This window comes from Leptodactylus fuscus, chromosome 7, assembly GCF_031893055.1.
Source record: "Leptodactylus fuscus isolate aLepFus1 chromosome 7, aLepFus1.hap2, whole genome shotgun sequence".
Classification (NCBI taxonomy): Eukaryota; Metazoa; Chordata; class Amphibia; order Anura; family Leptodactylidae; genus Leptodactylus; species Leptodactylus fuscus.
Window position 1 is genome coordinate 20,160,423 of NC_134271.1, and position 15,662 is coordinate 20,176,084.

Consider the following 15,662-nt stretch of genomic DNA (forward strand, 5'->3'; position numbering starts at 1 on the left):
TGCCGCTACGTTGTTCGCAGTACGGGATAAATGTTTTAATATTCTAATAGTTCGGGCATTTTGGAGCGCGGGGATACCTAATATGTTTATGTTTAATGTTCTTTAATTACTTTTGTAGCTGATCTAGGGAAAGGGGGGTGATTTGAACTTTTATATTTTTTTTATTTTTTTAATACTTTTAAAAACTTTTTTTTTTCTTCTGTTACATTTATGATCAGACCCCTTAGGTACCTTGAAACCTAGGGAGTCTGATCGCTCATACTATTCACTGCAATACTACAGTATTGCAGTGAATAGCAGAATCCCAGCACTTCTATTAGAGGCTGCCTCTGGCCTCTGGCATCGTCTAATAGATCTAGTGCAGAGACAAGCCTGGAAGCCTTCAATAGGCTTCCGGCTGTCATAGCAACCGATCACCGCCCTCATGTGACGTTCAGGAGGGCGGCGATCGGCGAAACATGGCGGCGCCCATGCCGCCGGCGCCGTTTACACACTGCGGTCACGTTTGACCGCAGTGTGTAAAGGGTTAACAGCAGCGATCGGCTCGGGCACCGACCGCTGCTGTTATTGGCAGGTCCTGGCTGTATTATACAGCCGGCATCTGCCGTGTATGGAGCGAGCTCAGCGTGTGAGCTCGCTCCATACATCCCCATGCGACCCATGACGTACTGTTACGTCAAGGGTCGCTAAGGGGATATAACTTTAGCGGTGCCTGAATAGCCATTTTAAAGGCTATTCACGCATATGTGGGGCTCCTACAGCAAAATTTTGCTGATAGGGCCCCTTTACAGCGATTATCCAAAGTAAGGCTGGTGGCAGACGACCATGCTGCAACCGTCCGGCCGTGAATTAAAATGGATGTTCCCCGTGTGCTGCACGTGTACAGGCCTTTCATTAAATGAATAGAAGCCACGGAAGCACAGGCCGCAAAATAGGACAGGAATAGGACCTGTTCTATATTTTGCGGGCCAGACTGTCGGCCAACACACGTGACCATATAATTCAAGAAAAGAATGGGTCCATGTGCTATCCTGCTATCCATGAAATACACGTATAGCACACGGACAACGGCTGTGGTCATCTGCAAGGGGCCTTAGAAAAACACTGCCACGCCTGTCCGCTATCTCACTTTTATGGATCTGAGCCGCAATACCAGATACAACCTATGGAAAAATGTGGCGCTATTTCTAGAAGAAATCTAGATCTTTTTCTTTAAATCCTGTACATCCTCCTTCTAGATTGGTGACTTGTAGTTCAATGCCAGTGTCTGGATTTGTTCTTATAATAAATATGGCTGCAACTTTTTCCTAATCCATCCGTTTCTTTCCAGATGCTCCACAACAAACACGTGATGGTTCGAGTCGGTGGCGGATGGGAGACGTTTGCCGGATATCTTCTCAAACACGACCCCTGCAGAATGCTGCAAATATCCCGCGTGGATGGAAAAACCTCTCCGGTCCAGAACAAGTCTCCCACCATCAAAGATATGAGTCCCGATACCTACCTGGTGGTCTCCGCCCATTACAAATCCAAAAGGGAGATTAAGTGAGGCCGCGAGGACCCTACCCCGATCTTTAGAGTCACAGGTTGTCCTAAAGAAGCCTTCACCGCACCGTACAAGATGCTGACCTGTTAGATTACTGCGAGTTATACGATCATTCATCGCCATTCCTTGGGGTAACCTTAGCCTTCCATTTACGATAAAGTTGGGAATAAACTCCAAAAAGTTATTTTTCTGTAAATGATATAATTGTTTTTCGGACTGTAGGACGACGTGCGCACGGCTGGTTATATCTCACCCCTCAGTAATACTGGGTCCAGACCGAAGAGCCGGGCATTAGGGCAGTGCCCAGTGCCCTGGTTACAGTACAGGCCCACATGCTTCCTTTCCATTCCCTATAGACAACAGGGTGGAGTGATGGATCCCTATCTAAAGTGGTCAGTACAACAGATGATGGAGCCGACATGGGCTCCTTAGTGATGTCACCCCTGGGAGATGGCATCACTACTACTGTCCACCCATCTCAGATTCTTAAAGGGTGTGTCCACCTTAAGGCTGCATTCACACGGAGTAAACGCTGGCGTTTTTTGTGTGTTTTTTGCACATAGCGCCGCGTTTACGCCGCGTAGCGCCGCGTTAACGCCGCGTATACGCCGCGTTAACGCCGGGCAACGCCACCGCTAAATAGCGCGGCGTTAACGCGGCGTATACGCGGCGTTAACGCGACGCTACGCGGCGTAAACGCGGCGCTATGTGCAAAAAACACACAAAAAACGCCAGCGTTTACTCCGTGTGAATGCAGCCTAAGTTTGTTTTTTCTATTGCCCCAAGGGCGTAAGAACTATTCCAAATAATTTTGGTTATAAATCTACCGTTTTGTGTATACAGCTCCTTGTAAGACCTATGCATTTCCACAGATAGTGTCTAATCCTGTATTCTTCAGTTGTCTAGTACACCTTGTTAAAGGGGTTTCCTGGAATGTCCTTAGGATAGGTCATCAATATGATATCATGACGGTTCGACCCCTGACACCCCTGCCGATCAGGCTGTTGCCTTTTCGTTATATACCAGACACAGTGCCATACATTGCGTATTTCAGATCAGTCTCATATATAGGAATAAGCTGTAGAAAGCCCATGTGAGCAGAGGCCCCATAGAGCTGATCGGCAGGGTGCAGGCACAAGTCAGATCTGATATCAATGACTTACCATAAGACTAGAAAACCACTTTACATTACTAACCGCGGGTATGTGACTGCAGGATCAGACTACACAGTGTGTGTTTGTAGTGTGTTACCATAAGTCAATATGGCCGCCATTACAAGACTGTCCAGTCTTAGGGTCTTGAAAGGCGTGTTTCATACAGTACAGTGTTATAGCTATGCAGGAGTTTGGGAAAGTTGGGTAGTGGGCATAGTAAAATGAATGGGGTATTCTGGCAAACAGTGGTAGTTGATGTATGATGGGTCACATAATGCCCGATGGGACTGCTCAGGTGTTTCGGTTGCTCCCATAGTGTGAATAGTGATGACCATGAACCGCCGCTCTATTCCACCGCCTTGCTGCAGACACAGAGTCACCAGTTTTGGCAATATGGGTCAATGTTTTTGACAAAAGACGACGACTCAAAGACTCAGATTTTAGTATTAAAAATCTTTGATATTACAGCAAAAGCAGAATTTTTGGCTCAATTCTAAATAATTCACCCATTTCTTCCAGTATTCTTATATCGCTGCAGACAAATGACCGCAGATTGTGTCAGAGATGAAATGTCCCGATTTGTGTTTTTGATCATTTTACCATTATTTTGTCCTTTACTGTTTTTTTTTGTCTATTCATGTGCAGGATTGCTTTGGGCAGTATTATAGTGTATTCTGTAATGTGTGGCTAATTTTGATAAAGTTTGATTTTTTTTGATTGAAAGATTCTCGGTGTCTGATTGGTTGTTAGTACAATTCCGCTAAGATGGGGGATTTCTGTTTTCCCAACTTGCCGGTCATTATTCGATCGATTTCTTCTATACAAAATTTTCTAATACATAATAGAACATTGGAGTTTTTTTTTTTCTTTTTGATACAGAGATCTAAAACTCGGAAATATATATAATTAAAAATTTCATTAAACATAACATGTAGTTTACCTGCAGTCATCCCTAGAGCGATCTCACTGCATACTGTTATTACACAGAAGTCAATAACAGTGTGCTGTATGCAGAATTTCCAGTGTATCCTATGATGTGCCACTTCACACTGCCTTTACGTACTGTGTGCAGGATCTCCAGTGTATCATATGAAGGGCAGCTTTACATATCTGTGTCCTGACTTAAACTACTTGCCTATACTATCAGCTCTCACCACTAGAGGGAGCTTACAGCATCCAGCATTTACAGAGAACTCAATAGTGTGATCCAGTGTGCAGAATTTCCAGTGTATTCTATGAAGTGCAGCTTCACACTATTCTTCCCTGATTTACACTGCTTGTCTTTACGATCTGTGTGCATGGTGTATAAAATCACCAGTATATCCTATAACATGCAGCTTCACACTACCTTCTCCTGATTTACATTGTCTGTCTATACTATCTGTGAGTGCTAAATGCAGGAGCTCCGGTGTATGCTATAAAATTCAACTCCCCACTTCTCTCTCCTGAATCACACTTCACATCTATACTATCTTATTCCACAGTGTATTATTTGACATGCTACTTTACACAGCTCGACCCATCTGTGTGTGCTGCTTGCAGAAAATACAGCATAGCCTATGGGATAAAGTGCCAAACTTATCCCCCTGCCTCCTGCTTGTAAGAGCCAGTGGAGAGAATTACAAGCAGGAGCCAGGGAAAACAGGCTGAAACCTTAGCACATAGGATAGATTGAGACTCAGCAGTGTAAATTTGAGGAGCAAAAGTTCTATGTAAGTGATCTACCACTTGCTGTTCTTACATAGGACTCAGCAGAGCAAGTGCAGTTTGACGACTCTTCTCCCTTTATGGTCATGTTCTGCAAAAATTGTTAACTGTGAAATAAGAAGAAGGAAGAAAAATCTGCAAGCTCTCGGAATCAAAGATTAATTTAATATAATGAATTAAATAAAACCATTAACATATATTTCTATAAATATCAGAGGTGAACATCCGCCCTGCACCGCCATAACACTCAACGATGTACAAGTCACTCTCCCGGCACAGCCACAACGAGACACATTTCATAGAAGTAATGCCTTTAACTTGGCGCCGGTCTCCCATGATGCATTGGGGGCAGCCATTTTTACAATGAAGCATACTAGCCTGTGACATGAGGTACGCTGTGCCTCATGCCTCAGCGCTGCCACTCGATGGTGGGTTGATAGATTGCATCCTTGTCAATGACAATGCCTTTAATGTGTTTGGGGGACGACACAAATCTGTTTTATCACATTTTTTTTTTTTTGCAAATATTAAGAATAGCACTGCAAGTCACTAGATATTAGATAACAGACCCCTCCATGGACTGGGAAGGTTTTGGTTAAAAACAGGCAAATCTTGTACCAAATCTCAGCCGACTTCAACTGACAGCAAAGCCGAATATTGCAAGAATCGGGCTAGAACGCATGACGGCGCCAACTTCTTCTGGATCCACGAATGCAAATAGCAAAAGCCAGACAACGGAAGGTTCCCATGTATTGTATCTGTGATCAGGCTGTCGTCTCCTGCAGCTTGGACATCCTTAGCCGACCTGCCACTGGTGAGAAAGACGGAGGCCGTAAGACATCGCTTGTATAGAAATATATTCTCCCGTCACTAGGGATATTCATAAATATTACAATTCTGGAAACCCCTTTAAGGGACTGGAAAACAGTGTATGCTTTTGTTCCAGAAATAGCACCACTCTAGGATTTGTCTGGTACTACAACTCAGCAAACAATTAGGACTGAGCTGCAATACCAGGCTCAACCGATGGACAAGAGTGGCGCTGTGTCTGGGCAAAAGCAACAGACTTACTAAGGCTATGTTCACACGTTAGGTTTTCACTTTGAAAATGTAATATAATATGATATGAGGATGGGGCCGATCCAAATTGGACTTATCTGCTGAAGGGTCACGACACACAAAAATACACACAGAAGCACATAATACAAACCAGAATACAGACAGACGGACATGTGTACAGGAGGTCATGACACACAGAATATAGAGAGAAGGACATGTGTCCAAACAAGAGGTCATGACACACAGAATATAGAGAGAAGGACATGTGTCCAAACAAGAGGTCATGACACACAGAATATAGAGAGAAGGACATGTGTCCAAACAAGAGGTCATGACACAGAATATAGAGAGAAGGATGTGTCCAAACAGGAGGTCATGACACACGCAATATACAGAGAAGGACATGTACAAACAGGAGGTCATGACACACAGAATATAGAGAGAAGGATGTGTACAAACAGGAGGCCATGACACAGAGAATATAGAGAAGGATATGTGTACAAACAGGAGGTCATGACACAGAATATAGAGAGAAGGACATGTACAAACAGGAGGTCATGACACACAGAATATAGAGATATATCTGCTGCAAAAAGACAACTGAACAGCAGAACCGGACAGCGCTGGGAAAACACCGGAGCACTGGGGACAGGTGAGTATGATGGGTTTTTTTTTTTTTTTTTTAACAGCCCTGTAAACACTACATCTTCCAGAATGCAGGACAGCAGGTTACTCTCTGTGCCAGCAGGAGGCAGCTCAGCAGCAAATACAGTAGGTGCAATCTGATGCACAGCACAAATGTCAGACATTTTCCATGAGTCTCAAGCTTTCCAAATGAGTTCTCACGTATCTAATTGTATAAGATTACATAATTCTGCAATGGTAATAAGGGTGACGAGGACAGGACGGCGCCAGCCAATCAGAACTCCGTGTATCTGTAAAGTAGCGCAGAATCGGCTGCGTGGGCGAACACTGCTGCATTAAGGTAATAGCTACATCCCTGAAGAACATAAGCTGTAAAATCCATCCTACTAACATCTGCGGCAGATAGACGGCGTACAAAAGGTCATTCATCTCACCGATCGTGTCACAAGTTTCCTCGTGACTATTATATTTTATTCGCAGCCGAAATCTCATCTCATCAGTTTATGCTGATAAATCTTTAGCGCCACCTGGTGCCGGTATCGAGAAATAACAGTCAATGGCGAGAAACTAAAAAAATCTGTGCGTTCTGATCGTAGGGTTTCGGATCACCGATTAAAGGGCAGCATAATGTACATAATAGTAAGAACTACAATTACAAAAGGAATCTGTAACTGATCGCATGTTGCAATGAAATTTTTTAGGAATATATTACAGAAATCTTTTGATGAGACTCATCTCTGGCTGCAAGGCACCTGACGGCAGCACCAGCCCTCCCCCACTGCTCTGTCTGCAATAGAAGACTAAACACACTAAGCTCCGCCTTCTGCCATAATTTGAAGGATCGGAAAAAAGCGACACCTTGCTTCTTGTCCACGGTGACCAGCTCAGTTTCGTGATTGGCTGTTGCAGCCCATGTTGAGATATGAAGTCACTGCTGCAGCAGAGAATCGGGCTTGGTTACGGAGAGTGGTCCTGGGCATGTCTGCGGCACTAGTGGTGGTACTGGCAGCTGTACAGTGATCTGCTGCCCTCTGCTGGATAAAATGGTAGCACACTTGTAGACTTGCAGGCATTCTTCTTAGCAGAAAGTCAAGGGCAAGGTCGTCATTGCCTGAAAATCCTCTGTGCTGCTGGAGGAGGCTGCTCCTTCCACTATGTGACTCTTGGTGGGACTTTCCACTGCTCTTATTATATTCATTATATAATCACAGGTTGGTCAGATGACTGTATGTGATAAAAGATCAGCACTCTCCTGAAATACTCTGCGCTGCTGCACCTTCCACTGGGTAACTTTCAATGTATGTCTTCAACCCCAATCTCTCATCACGACCCTTCTCCTGTCTCATGCGGACCTCTCCTAATTGATATCATTGTAAGACTGACAGTACTGCCCCCCCTCAAGACCAGCACACCCTACTCCTGAAATACTCTGCGCTGCTGAGTAACCCTGCCCACTACATCCTCTCGTCTCCATTCCCATCTCTCACATCATGGCATTGTTCCTGTCCTCAATAACATCATCACAAAAGCATACAAGTCACTACCTCCCACAAGATTAGCACAACCATCTCCTGAAATACTCTGTGCTGCTGAGTAAACTTGTCCTTTCCGTTCTTTATGACCTTATCACTTGTCTCTATTCCTCTCCTTCTGATTCTGCTCCTGTTTTATGCCCTGTCCTCATAAGCGCATACAAGTCACTGCTCTCAACAAGATTAGCACACCCATCCCCTGAAATACTCTGTGCTGCTAGCTAACCAAATTGCTATAATCCTCCAATATGTCTCTATTATAGACTTGCAGCCTTGTCCTCACCAACATCATCAAATGAATGGACCAGTCTCTGCTTCCCTTTCCTGTAAATACTCTGTGCTGCTGTGAGCACTAGCAGAATATAACTGCGTGCACGCTTACCCTGCCATAATATTACCTGATAGGTTTCCTAACCAAAACTGGTTTTACTGGAAATGTAACTTTTACCGTATGTAGTATTTATACTGCAAACAATGTCAATGTGACCGAAATGGATAAACCAGAATATGAGACGTCGTGACCCGGGAAGATTCCTCTAGACTTGTTGATATATGACTATGTACACACACGGTGCAGAAAAGTTGCTACAAGGTAACCTCAATTATCAACACTGCACACAGAAGAATTCTCGCCCTCTGTCGTCTGCTGAACATACACGTGAAGATAAGTGGCGATCAGGCAGAACCGCTTCTCCTTAAAGGGGTTGTCCTATAGGTCGTCAGTATCCAGAACACTTGGGGTCTTGGACAGCCACTTTAAGATAAAACCAAATACAGTGTTGTTCTACCTACCCGAAGCCCCCCGCCTCCGCCACCACCCGCAGGGGCAGAATTGGCCATCATATTGTCGATTTCTTCTTTCTTCTTTTTCTTCTGCTCTACTGATGTCGGGTTCTTAATTCCTCGAGCCGCGGCCTACAGAGAAGACAAAGTTTCAAAAGGGTTAAATCTAACGGGGTGGAAACATAAAATGAAGGGTAAATGTCAGATTCAGCCCCTTTCCCTACTACAGCGTGAACATACACAACGGGCCAGGTCAGGGCACTGTCTGCCGTATACAACAGGGGGTGCTGTGGCTATCACTATTAAAGGGGGCAGAGACAGGGGCAAGATGCTCCACAGCAGCGCTCCGTCTGCTACCACCTTAAATTTATTAAGATTGGCATTTCATAGACAAGTCTTAAAGGGAACCTGTCAGGGAATTTAGGACACTAAGGCCAACAACACAGCGTTATACGGAAGTGCAATGTGGACAGGATTCCAGTGAATGGGAAAAAACCGCCATGCGCACATGCTGCGATTTCCAAAACTGCACCGGTTTATTATATCTATCATGTCTACGGAAACGCCGGCGGTTTCCCGATAGATATAATGGTAATAGAAAGTCAGGGGAGGAAAACTCTGCGAACTTTCTGTTTAAAGCGCTACGGGATGAATTGCGATGTGTTGCCGCCACGGTTTTATTGTTGCGGGACGTCCTGTGGGGCCTTAGCCTAAAGCCACTCTCCGGAGCTTATGGACCAGGGGTTTAGTGTCCTGTTATAACACAATCCATAGGAGGATCAAATATAACAAACCATTATACTCCCCTATTGGCTGTAGGACGCCTCGACTTCACTGCGCATGTACCAGAGCTTGGACGCACGTGCAATGGGGTGCACATCTCTGGCTTCACTGAAGAAGAGCGCAGGCGCTTGGAGCACCAGAGAGGCGGAATACTGCGTTATGACTAAACCCCCGGGTCATGAGAACCTGACCGGTTCCCTTTGCCTGGCACAAATCGTGCCTGAATTATCAGAAGGTTCCGGCCTACACGTGAAATCTACTCTGGTCAGGAATCGTCGGGAGTTAGAATAAATATGTCAGACTGAGGTATCCCCACCTCAATGGTGGCCTTAAAAAACCAAAAAACGCAGAAAATAAACACTTGAGTGAAACCCCCTCGTGTCATTTGCTGGTGAAGCTTTTGTTTCTTTTTGGGTGATAATTTTGCACGTTTCTTCTTATGATACACGGGAATATTAATGTGCTCGATTACATGCCACACGCGTCATACTTCCATCTGTCTTTTCTCCGCGGCTTCAGCCAATTGTCGCCTCTTCAGGTCCTGCAAAAGGAAGGAAATATATTACCGTATATACAGAGAACAGGCTGCGAGTATATCGGCGACAGTCATATACGCTATATACAAGGATTTAAAGGGGTAGAATAACAACTATGCTGTGGATCCCACAGCGATCACGACTATGGTCACACACAGAACACCGCCATACAGTGCTCAGCTATATCCGGCTATTATAGGGGCACTGCCGGATATCTGGGTGTTGTAGGGCTGTTAGCTAGATGTTTCCGGCCGTGTCCCTGTGTAATACACCACATCCTCATCAATTATGGATCAGCTTGAAGTTATACATTATCCGGCGCTCTGACAGCCATATTGTGCCTGTATCTAGGCAACGAGAACCGTCCCCCCCACCGCCTGCCCCATGTCTGACTGACACCAAACTATAGCCATAAAAGCTTGGAATCGCCCTTCTATACCTGAAAAAATATAATAACCAAAAAAATATGAAAAAATTACAAAAATATTGAAATCGAATCTATTGCAAAAGAAAAAAAAAATTGCAAAAAATTTCAGATCTAATGACTAAAACTCACATCATCATTTTGGGGTAAAAACTTGCCCTATAAAGTGACAAGCGACAGAATTTATGCGGTTAATATAAAATGTTACGGATTTTTTACCCAGACTTGCATGACGCAAAATCCACAGGAGATACGTCTCATATGGATGTATATTAAAGGGGTGGTCCCATAGGGATGTACATTAAAGGGGTGGATCCATAGGGATGTACGTTAAAGGGGCGGTGGCATCAGGACCTATAGGCATCAAATGAGGAGGGGACCCCATTAAAGGGGTTGTCCAGGGAGATATAATTTACTTACCTGGTATGGGGATCGCTGATGATGGACTGGGGGGTTCAGAGCATGTCACGACCCATGTGATCCAAAATAGTGTTACGCCCCCCCCCCCACCCACATAGCGTTGGAACATGTGGTCCATCACCATCAATCTATGGACCAGATACGTAAATTACTCCTCTCCAGACAACCCCTTTAAGGCTAGGGCTATAGGGCAACTTTGGCCGCTACTGCCATGACTCCCCCCACCAATGTACTGGCGATCCCGAGGGTGCAGCGACTTCTACTCAGTGTGCAATTGTTTTGCGACTAAAAGTCGCCTTCGCCGCCCCCTACAGATCATAATGCAAAACCATTCGCTTACATTAGTGACGGCGTCGCAGGGTGACACGGTATTCTGTGCCGTGTAGCCCCAGCCAATAGCGGCGAAGATCCCCCCCAATCTCACTGCGCCCCCTGATAAATTCTTCGCTCCTCCCCGATTCTGCACCATAGTAAATCACTCACGGTCGTAAAAATAAAGAAAATGTTCCAAGAACGTAAATAAATTCTTGAAAATTGAAAAACGTAAATCAGAATTTTGCAAAAATTCGCCCTAAACTGAAATTTCGCAGATTTTCCTCTGTGCAGGGAGATTTGCACTTTGCCCCTGCAGCAGTCAGCTGTCAGCCCCTCACCTGTACCCTGCACCCACCTCTGCCACCCCCACTCAGGGAGGCGCCCCCTACTTACAGGATCAGGGGTCTCCACCACATCGTCAGCAGCTCCCCCCAGGCAGGGCAGACACATTCCCATCCCTGGCAGCTCTCAGCCCTCAGCTCTCCAGCAGGGACAAGGGGTGGAGAACTGGAAAATCCACAATAACAAGAAGCGACAGCCGCTGTGGTGGTGACTAGAGCGAAGGACTGTGACTCATGAGCGTACTCGGTGTGTCCGCGGCTCTGCAGCACGCGGCCGCCATTTTCTTGAAGCCCGCCACTTATTATATGGAATGTGCGGAGCCCACACATAATGGCGCCTGAGGGGAGCCGAGAAATCTGAGGCTGACTGATACACAGGACAGAGGAGAGATTTCTAGAACATTGTGTAGATGGATAGGAAAGTCTGTCCAGAGGCTGTGGAACAACAAAGCCCAGCGTGTCCAGAGGAGAAGCCTGGAGGAAGCAGAAACATATAGAATGTGGTTATAGACATGCAGAGTATCCTGGAGATCATACAGTAGAATCATATGAATCCTGCTGGGACTTGTAGTTCTGTTACAGCTGGATAGGCTTGTAAAGAGGTGTGTACATGCTCAGTGGTTTGCACTGCAGCCTTGCAGCGCTGGAGTCCTGGGTTCGAATCCCGCCAGGAACAACATCTGCAAGGAGCTTATATGTTCGCCCCGTGTTTGCGTGGATTTCCTCCCATTCTACAAAGTCATACTGATAGGAAAAAATGTACATTGTGATCCCTATATGGGGCTTCCAATCTACATTTCAAAAATAAATAAATCCAGTGCATCCCATAAATACTACCAGAGAGCCCCCATTAATAAGAGTGCCCTATTAATAAAGTATCCCACAAAAGAGAGCCTCCAAAAATAGTCTGAGTGTATCCCATAAATAGGGCCAGAGTCACCCCCATAAATAGATCCAGTGTATCTGATTAATAGTGTGAGGACACCCCCATAAACAAATCTGGTGTAGGGGCCACACGGTGACTCAATGATTAGTCTTGCAGCGCTGGAGTCCTGGGTTCAAATCCTGCCAGAGACAAAATCTGCAAGGAGTTTGTATGTTCTCCCTGTGTTTGTGTGGCTTTCCATCCCATATTCCAAAGACATACTGATAGGGGGAAAAAATGTATATTGTGAGCCCTGTATGGGGCTCACAATCTACATTAAAAAAAAAAAAAAAAAAAAATAGATCTGGTGTGTCCCATAAATAGTACCAAAGCGCTCCATAAATAATTGTATTGTGCCTAATAGTACCAGTGTGCCCAGAAATACGTCCATTATGTCCCATTAATAGTGTGAAAGCGCCCCCAGAAATCATCCCAGTGTGTCCCATTAAGGCCTGGTTCACATCTGCGTTTGGTATTCCATTCAGGGAGTCCGTTTGGGGAACGCATTAAAAAGCGGTGAGCAATGAAAACACACGGATCCCATAGACTATAATGGGGTCCCTGTGATTTCCGCGCAGTGTTCGCACAAATCATGCGGAGAGAAAAGTAGTGCTTGAAGTGCTTCTCTCCTCATGATACAGCAAGAACATCTCATAAAGTCCTAGTGTGTCCCATTAATAACAAAAAGTGGCCAACAAATAATCCCGGCATGCCCCCATAAATAGTCCCAGGGATAGAGAAAGGACAGTCCATAAATCGCTCCATCATGTCCCATCCATGCAGTAATTGTCTCCATAAGTGATCACAATATGTCCCCATTAAGACTGAGATCATCCCATAAATACAGTGAGAGTATCCCATAGATTAGCCATACTGTGCCCCATAAATAGCACCAGAGTACCCCCATAAAGGTGGCCATACATATTACATTGAATAGGTTGAAGGGTCTGGTGAATGGCTGTTCCTCCGACGCTTCCCATATCCTTCTCACATGATCTTCCTATTATGTGACAATTTTACACACATCCGCCATTTTCCAAACCATTTGTGTCGCCATATCCCGAGACCCATAACTTATTTTTCCATCCATAAAGCTGTGTAAGGGCTTGGTTTTTGTGGGGTGAGCTGTAGTTTAGGCAGTTGTATGGAAAATGCTTTCTAAAATAGAAGGGTTAATCATTTATTTTTGTGAATGAAGAAGAAAGAAATGTAAATTTCATCAAATTTGGTGTGACCTTTGCTCTTTGGAGGAGGAGTCCTGGAAGTAATGATATAGCCCCCACAGATATAACCCAGATCTCAACATCATCCAGTCTGCCTGATATAACATAAAGAGACAGGAGGATTGGAGAATCAAAATGGAATAGTATGCCCGACCGCATGGGACATGGAACCCCAGTGATCACACATATATCACCTGTTCTATGGACATAACATGAGTCAGAGAAGGACATCCCCTTTAAAGCACATGGTGCCCCATTCCTGTTACTGACACTTCACCTTCATGTCTTGTAATTGCACACAACGGCCACTATGAGTCACTATACTCATCTTTTGGGAAAGGTTATTACTGACACCACACACGATGAAATCCCTTTAATCTGGCACAGGATAATCCAGAAGACTGAGCAGATCTGTTTAGGTCTTAGGACGCTACAGCAGCAGACTGGGTGTTTAGGCTTCTAAAGATTTCATAGACGTCTCTGTATCTAATAGTCCGGAATATTTGATGATCTGCCGCCTATCATTTCTTACACCAGATGAGTGATATATTAGTGTAATAAATGACTATACCTTTTCATCTATTCTATGGTCCTGATGTAGAAAACAACCCCATCTCAGAATACAGCTGCCATAGTGCCAAGGTGCTGAGACTGCGACTTCTAGTTGCAAAAAGATTGATTGCTCCTGGATTTTTTTGCAACTAGATGTTGCAGTAAAAAACAGATTCAATAAGTGACTTGCTGAGGTTGGTGCCCATTGGTGTCTGGGTGGCCACAATTATTAAGCAGTGACCATCTTAGGACGTCAGTGCAGAAACTGGAATCTATCCATCAATGACCTGGAATAAGGTTCTAGTATTACTTTTATAAAAAGAAAAGTGACTTAAAGGGGTTGTCTGGGGTTAAGGTTTTATGGCCTCTCTTTAGAATAGGCCATAAATATCTGATCGGTGGGGGTCAACAGCTAGCCCCTGGACTGATCAGCTGTACAGAGCTGTGTCTTGTGTCTGTCAGATACACAATGCAGGGCTTGGAAAGTTCCATCTACTGTATAGCGGCCAGCCGCTGTCACAGGGTTCAGTGGGCGCTGGGCTGCAGTGATGGTGCCCGGCCACTAGAAGATGCAGGAACTTTCTGCTTCCAGTCCCTTATTGTGTATAGGATGGGAGCCAGAAATGGCTCCATTCTGATGATCAGTCCAGGGCCCCTATTGATTACCGTATTTTTCGGACTATAAGACGCACCTAGGTTTTAGAGGAGGAAAATAGGGAAAAAAAATGTTGAAGCAAAAAATGGTAAAATATTTAATATATGGGAGTTGTAGTTTTGCAACAGCTGCAAGGCCACATTGACACGTGACCCTGCAGCTGTACGGGGACGCATAGAGTGTTTTTTCTACTGTTATATATATATATACTAGGGAAAGGAGTGATTTAGAACTTTTATTTCATATTTTTAAAGCTTTTTTTTTTTTTTTTTTACTATTTTATTCCCCCCGGGGGCTTGAACCTGCGGTCACTTGATTGCAAGTTCCATAGATGTCAATACAACTGTATTGCCGTCTATGGGACATTCTGTATATTAGCATTACGGCTGGTCATAGACCCAGCCGCAATACTAATACAGCAGTGACAGGCCCGGGAGCCTTTATTAGGCTCCCGGCTCTCACCCGAACAGGTTGGCTCCTGCGATATCGCCGCGCAGGAGCCGGCCTGCAACTTCACAGGTACGGGGCCGGTGGGGACCAGCCCCGGGGGAGAAGGCGCCGCCAATCCAGACTACAGACCCGGCATCCACTGTACTAGAGAGGCGGATGCTGGCAAGGGATAGACGCCATCACAGGTGCCGGGGCCTGAGACATCGCTGCGCTCCTCTGCCCTGCATGAAGCCAGTGGCGGGGGGACGGAGGAGCGGAATAGCATTGCCCCTGCTGGCTTCATGCGGGGAAGAGGAGCGCAGCGATGTCTCAGGCCCCGGCACCTGCATCTATCCCTTGCCGGCAGCCGCCTCTCTATTACAGCGGATGCCAGGCGCCACATTCGGACTATAAGACGCACCCTTCTTTTCCCCCCAAATTTTGGGGAAAAAAAGTGCGTCTTATAGTCCGAAAAATACGTATGGCCTATCCTGAACACAAGCCATAAAACAGTTAAGCTTGGACAACCCCTTTAAGTGATCTTAACTATCCCTGATCATCCTGCACGGACACAGAGCAGCTCTACCGTATCCTCCATAGACTTCCCATCTAACCCCATAAAACACATCGCTT

General features: G+C 45.3%; 2 protein-coding genes across 2 annotated transcripts in view; one reads left to right on the plus strand and one right to left on the minus strand.

The window, feature by feature from the left end:
- The window catches only part of GAS2 (growth arrest specific 2), a 56,732-nt gene extending 55,039 nt beyond the window's left edge, over window positions 1-1,693 (plus strand). The window contains exon 8 of the mRNA XM_075281326.1: window positions 1,331-1,693. Within this exon, the coding sequence (XP_075137427.1) occupies window positions 1,331-1,549 (219 nt within the window). The 3' untranslated portion in view covers window positions 1,550-1,693. The remainder of the gene's footprint in view (window positions 1-1,330) is intronic.
- Window positions 1,694-4,552: 2,859 nt separating this feature from the next.
- On the minus strand, window positions 4,553-11,449 carry SVIP (small VCP interacting protein). Its single transcript, XM_075281233.1, has 4 exons — window positions 11,298-11,449; window positions 9,700-9,750; window positions 8,436-8,558; window positions 4,553-5,218 (listed from the first exon to the last, which is right to left on the minus strand). The coding sequence occupies exons 1-4, from the start codon at window positions 11,358-11,360 to the stop codon at window positions 5,204-5,206; spliced, it is 252 nt and encodes an 83-aa protein (XP_075137334.1). The 5' UTR covers window positions 11,361-11,449; the 3' UTR covers window positions 4,553-5,203.
- Window positions 11,450-15,662: the final 4,213 nt, after the last annotated feature.